At 52.7% G+C, this 5,920-nt stretch overlaps 1 protein-coding gene across 1 annotated transcript in view; it reads left to right on the top strand.

The window, feature by feature from the left end:
* The first annotated feature begins 1,119 nt into the window (after positions 1-1,119).
* Positions 1,120-5,920, top strand: part of ANKDD1A (ankyrin repeat and death domain containing 1A) — a 41,157-nt gene continuing 36,356 nt past the window's right edge. The window contains exons 1-2 of the mRNA XM_025038962.1: positions 1,120-1,210; positions 4,648-4,751. Coding sequence (XP_024894730.1) covers positions 1,177-1,210; positions 4,648-4,751 — 138 coding nt within the window. The 5' untranslated portion in view covers positions 1,120-1,176. The remainder of the gene's footprint in view (positions 1,211-4,647; positions 4,752-5,920) is intronic.

Raw genomic sequence — 5,920 nt, 5'->3', positions numbered from 1 at the left:
TGAACAGACATTATTAATAAGACAAGAAATAAAAGTTGTTTTAAAATTCTCAAGAAAAAGGCCAACAATCGTAAAGGAAAACGAGCTAGAGATGAGAACATATTTTTCTCAGAAAAAAATGAAAATAGTTTTAAACATTAAAAAAGATAACTAACTTTGCTTGTAATGATAGAAATGCTAATTAAAATTACATGGAGTTACCATTTCTTACCTATCAGATCGGCGAAAATCCACCTTTGACAGCATGTTCTGTTGAGAAGACTGGGGAAACTGGTACTCTCCTACTTTGCTGAACCTCGCCACCAGTGCTGGGAGCCTTGAACTCCTCCTGAATGACTTCAAGAAGGATCACTGCTGTGTCCATCAGGGCCGGATCACTCACAGACCCTACCGCCAACCCATCAGTTTTACAGATGAGGAGGAAGAGAAGGAGCTGGATTTATGGGTGACAATTCGCTGTGTGTAATTCCCCTCATTACTGCCAGACTGTTTTCCAGAATGGCTGATCCAGGCTACTCCCACCAGCAGTTACCTGGCTGTGACAGCTCCTCATTTCCCACCAACATCCAGCTTCCTAATTTCTGGCAGTCTAGTTGGTATTGTAGCTCGTTCTCATTTTAATTTGTATTTTTCTGATCATGAATAAATATGACCATTTCTTCATATGGTTACAGGCTTGCTGGGGTTTCTGCTCCTTAAGAACCAGCCCAAGTCCTTGGGGTCTGACTATTGGAGCCTGGGGACAGGCTCTCCGAGTTCCAAGGATGGGGCCTGCCAGAGGCCTTGAACGCACTTCTGGGCGCTAGTAGTTGCGACAGCTGGTGGGGTGGGGAGGTTAAGACAAGTTCAGGGGGACCTACGGAGCCCAGAGTGGCCTCGACACGCTAGACTCGGGTGTGAAAGGCGCCGAGTGGTGGCCAGGTCGAGGGAGGCTGAGGAGGGCCCTGCAGTCTGGTCCGCGATCGGAGGAGGAGGCCGCTGAGCTGCGCCCGCATCATACCCAAGTGCGGAGGCGGGCGCAAGGGATCTGGAGGACGGCTGCCGCCCGCACCTTGACACTCCCCCGACGCAGCCCCGCGCCCCCTCCCCTTCGCTTCCCTGGCCTCGCCCCGGCGGACGCGCAGCTGGCCGGCTGGCGCCCGGGCAGAGCGCGCGCGGAGGCTGCGGAGCTGAGGCATGGAGCAGCAGCTGCAGGGCGAAGCCAACCACCGTGAGTCCGCGGTGCCGCGGGGTCCGGGTGCGGGTGCGGGTGCGGGTGTGGGTGCGGGCAAAGGCCGAGAACAACCCCCATGCCACTGCGGGGGCAACCAAGGCTACGATTGGCGAGATCCGCGTGGCCACCTCCGTCTTGGGCTTCTTTGTGGTGCTGAAAGGAACACGGGCCGGGCCGGTGGGACATTGCCGGCGCGCCTGGGACTCGGGCGCGCCAGCTGCCTGGGAGAGCAGGGAGCTGCTGCGGCGGAGACATTAGCTAGAAATAAGATGGTATTTAATGCAGTCCTTTACTGAGTACTTTGTGTGCCAGGCCGAGCCAGGACAGGTACGTTATTTGATCTTCCCGGCGGCCCTATGAGTAGAACCTATTGCTATCTTCATTTTTGCAGAACAGAAAGCTGAGGCACAGGGTGGTTAATTAAGTCACACAGCCATTAAGTGGTAGAACTGCTGAAGGCCCCAGTTCCCAGCATGTCGGTGGTGGATGGAGAGTGGAGACCATATCATTTGGGAAACTGAAACCCAGAGGAGAGGAGTTATTGTGTGCTGCAGATGGGATGAGGGATCTTCAGAGCTTCTCTCAAGGAATGTGCCCAGTGCCAGAGCCTCCAGGCTGGGCGGCAGCATCCATGTGGACTTCAGCTGACCTTGGGGGCTTTGGCAGGAAGAGGAGAGAGAGAATGGCACCAGTGACCTCACTGGAATGGGAGTTGGGTTGGGGGGGGCGGCGGTCTCTGTCAAGGTGCTCTTTCAAAGGGTACAGGGTTCTGCCTAGGGCAGAGGATCCCTGTGATCAGGCCCTTAAGGAATGTGCAGCAAGGAGCCTTGTGGTGTGTGGGAGAGAATTCTGGGCAGAGGATCTAGCCTTGGCAAAGGCTCAGAGGCCGGAGTGCAGTGTGTATTTGATGTGACCAGAAAGAGGATATATGAGTTGAGGTGGGTGGAAGAGATGAGACTGGACTTGATTTTATTGGCACCATGCAGTGTCTGCTTCCCTCCATTCGGACTCCTGGCAGTTTGCCATCACAAAACAGATCATTCCCCCTGGGCTTCGGCTAAGAGACGGGAGTCAGAGCTGGAAGGGATATCTTCAGGTCACTTTCTTCAGTTTTACAACTGAAGAATCCGAGACCCCCCAAAGGGGACATGACTAGCCCAGTATCCTGCTGCTAGAAAGTGGCAGAGTGGGTACTCGAACCCCAGCTTCTTTAAGCTCGTACCTGAAGTGCCAGCTCTTTATGCAGACTTGGATCATGGTGGTTTTCAGCCAAGAGCTAAGGAAAGAAAAGCTCAGGACACAGTGCTTTCCAGAGATCTGAGAGGAACTCTTCTAGAAGGGCCCTCTCCTCACCTACAGGAAAAGCAGACCCCTTTGGGGGTGGGGAAGGATGGAGCTATCAGTGAGGACCACAGCTGGAGGGTGATATTTTCCTTTTCCCTGAAGCGTTGATATGAAGCTGCCTTCCCCTGAGGGCCTCTTTTCTGCCATTTACCTGAGCTTGTGGCTTGGTTTTCCATGGGGCTAATGAGTCTTAATCTGGGCAGCATCTTTTAGTTCAAAGGCCCCTGAAGAGTTTTAGAGATTTGTGTGTCACTCGTTCATTTAACAAATATATGCCAGTGCCTGAATTTGAGGATACAGCAGTTAACAAATCAGACAAATATCTCTCCCTTCATGAACTTGTATTATAAGTTCATGGGGGAAGCAAACTATAAACCTAATAAATATGTGAATATAGCACATGCCGATGGTGAGAGATGCTCTGGAGAAAAACAATGCAGGGAGGCAGGTAGGAAGGGTGCCTTCCTTGGTTGGGGCTCCACTGGCTCAGTGGGCCCTGAATAAAAGAGGCCCCACCACTTCCAGGTCTTTGGCCACCAGAATTTATTCTGTGACCCTTTGTCTTGGAGGAATAATAGTGATGATGATGATGGCATTACTTGCCAGACAACATGCTAGGGGCTTTTTGTATCTTATATTTAATCATTACAATAACCTTGCAGGGCAGCTCACATCCCTATTTGGCAGATAAGGAAACTGAGGCACATGATAATTAAGTCATATGGCCAGGAGGTGGCTCAGCCAGAGCTGATTGCCCTGGGGCAGCAGCTCTGAGGTTCCCAGGTTGTATCTGTGAGGCCCCAGAAAGTCCAAGACCCTCTCCCACATCTGGAAAGCGATGTGGAACTTATCAGGAAAACAAAGTGATAGCAGGCCTGTCTGTCACCTCAATACATCCCAGCCTTCCCTGCCCAGACACTGGCCACCTGTCCCAGGATACACAGAGGGGCTGCATCTGGGCATTCACGCTGGACCAAACATGCAGGATGTGGTTTAGCAGCAAGAAAACCACAAGATTACTTGTCCTGTAATGACTGTGCAAAGGGCCAGGAAATATTTATCCCTTGTGCTACTGTGTCTAAGTCTTTTTGGAAGAGGGACAGGCATCTATTAATCTGGGGATCGTTAGTGTCACTCATAGAAGGAGAGTTTTGTGGATTTCTCCCTGTGCCTAGCTTTGGGTCTGCTGTGCGAGCTGCACAGCAGTGTGGATTGGGAAGGATGAGATGTGGTACCTGTGCCTAGCTTTGGGTCTGCTGTGCGAGCTGCATGTGTGGATCGGGAAGGGTGAGGTGTGGTGAAGGCCCCCAGGGCTGGACTTGAGGTCCAGCCAAGGAAACCAGACATCCTCTCAAGCTAAGAGCATTCAGGATGATGGCGGCATGGGGGTCACCAGGCCTGAGTCCTCTTGACTTGGCCACTAGCCCTCTGAGCCCACCACCACTCATGGCAGAGGGCCGGCTGGCAGGGGAGTTCTGAGAGTCTCTTTAGCGTGAGGCTGTTGGAGATAAAGGTGTAGTGATGAGGGTGAGAGGAAGGCAGAAAGACCACAGAGAAGGCAGAGCAGAGCAGGCCCCGTAGCTGGGAGAGGAGAGGAGAAGAGGTGGAGGGATGAAGACAAAGAAGCTGGGTGAACATGCCGCTGGCCTCTCCCAGGGTCGGATGGGAGTAGGTGGCTCAGGAGATCCTGGCTGCTTTCTACACAGCACCACAAAAAAAGGTAGTTATCGACTCCAGTGGGAATGAATTCCATTCCCTTCCCAAGAGCAGTTCTTGGGAAGCAGGCATGAAATCTGGATGATGGGGCGCCTCTGAGAGATGGGGGGCACACACCTGGCTCCATGGACGGACTTGCTCATGCTATCCCATCTTCAGGGTTTTGCTGAGTCCTGGCCGTGTGGACGTGGGGTGAGTTAGAAGGAAAAGCAGCCTGTCTGGGGAAGTTTTGACACTGAGAGTGGGGAGAGGCATTCCTCTAGAATATCCCGACCCAGGAAACATTCAGGACCAGGGAGAGACCGTTCACTGTTCCTCGTTATGCACTGCGTGGGACCCTCCCTCTCATCCCACATCCTTTTTTCTCCCCTCAGTGCTTCCTCTGGAGAGGCAGCTCCATGAGGCCACCCGCCGGAATGACATCAGAAGGATGAAGGAGCTGATCGGCAGGAGAGTCAATATCAGGGCCAGAAACCACGTGTGTAAACGGGCTCCTCCAAATCGTCTGGGATAGAGACAGAGCACTGGGGACACCTCTACCCAAGAGGGACAGTTCTTGGAGCCCGCATTTGCATATATTAAATGGGGGAAAACTCAGGTTGTTCACATTGTCTCGAGGTCTCTGAGGTCTTGGCCAAGGTCAGGGTCAGGATTCTGGCCAGGCTTGGGCAATTCCATAGCTCATAGTCTTAACCCCCTGTGACCCATCTGAAAGGCATACCCAGGAACAAAGATTAGAGTCAGGAGGGCAGAGGTCAAAGGTCAGAACTCAGAGGTTAGCAGACAGGCAGATGGGGCAGACACCTGGAGGGGCAAAGATGGGGTGGTGCCTGTGGTCAGAAGTCCAGGGGTTTGAGACCAAGAGAGACCAGACCAAGAGAGGCTGAGCAGAAATGAGGCAGCAGTTTAGCTCAGTTCTCTGAGGGCCAGCTGTACCCACTGAGTGTGTAAAGCTGCTGTGGGCCTCCGCCTGCCACTGGGGCCTCGAAGGCAGGAAGATCAATTCCACTGATGAAACTTTAGGGAAGGCTGCAAATGGGGTACTCTACAGCCCTGCTGGGGAAGGGGACAGAGGGAAAAGCCATTCCTTGTGGTGGCAGACATTGAGGACAGGCCTAGGTACCACCCAAGGTAGCCTCTCCCCGCCTTGGGGCTCTGGCTGTCAGGAGGACCTTAGAGGAGATGCCGGCCTTAGTGCCAGGTCAGTGGAGGCTGAAAGGGTTGGATGCAAGATTCCTGACTACAGTAGAGGCTGCTCTGTCTGGGGTGACACGACAGGGATATAATCTGGGTCTTCAGAGCCCTGGGGCTCATCAATAGTAACAGGAATTCTGGAGTGCATCTGGTGTGTTTTGATTTTCAGAATACTCATCCACTTGTTTTCTGGTGGTCCACACTCACCCATGGAGAGGTGAGGAGGGCAGGCACAGCGGGGGCAGCAAGTCCCCTTAGGTCACCCAGCATGCTATTGGCGACTGGAACCTTGATTCTCAACTCCTGTACAAGCACTAGCAAAGAAGCATGGACTTGTAGGATGATAGGATGCTAATGCCAGACTTATTCATTCATTCATTCATTCATTCATTCAATCAGTAAGCATTTGTTAAGGGCTAGGTGCTAGGGACAGCAGAATCTGTGGCAGACAAG

The sequence above is a fragment of the Pteropus alecto genome, unplaced genomic scaffold, assembly GCF_000325575.1.
Source record: "Pteropus alecto unplaced genomic scaffold, ASM32557v1 scaffold86, whole genome shotgun sequence".
NCBI lineage: Eukaryota > Metazoa > Chordata > Mammalia > Chiroptera > Pteropodidae > Pteropus > Pteropus alecto.
This window is presented reverse-complemented; position numbering and strand designations above follow the sequence as displayed.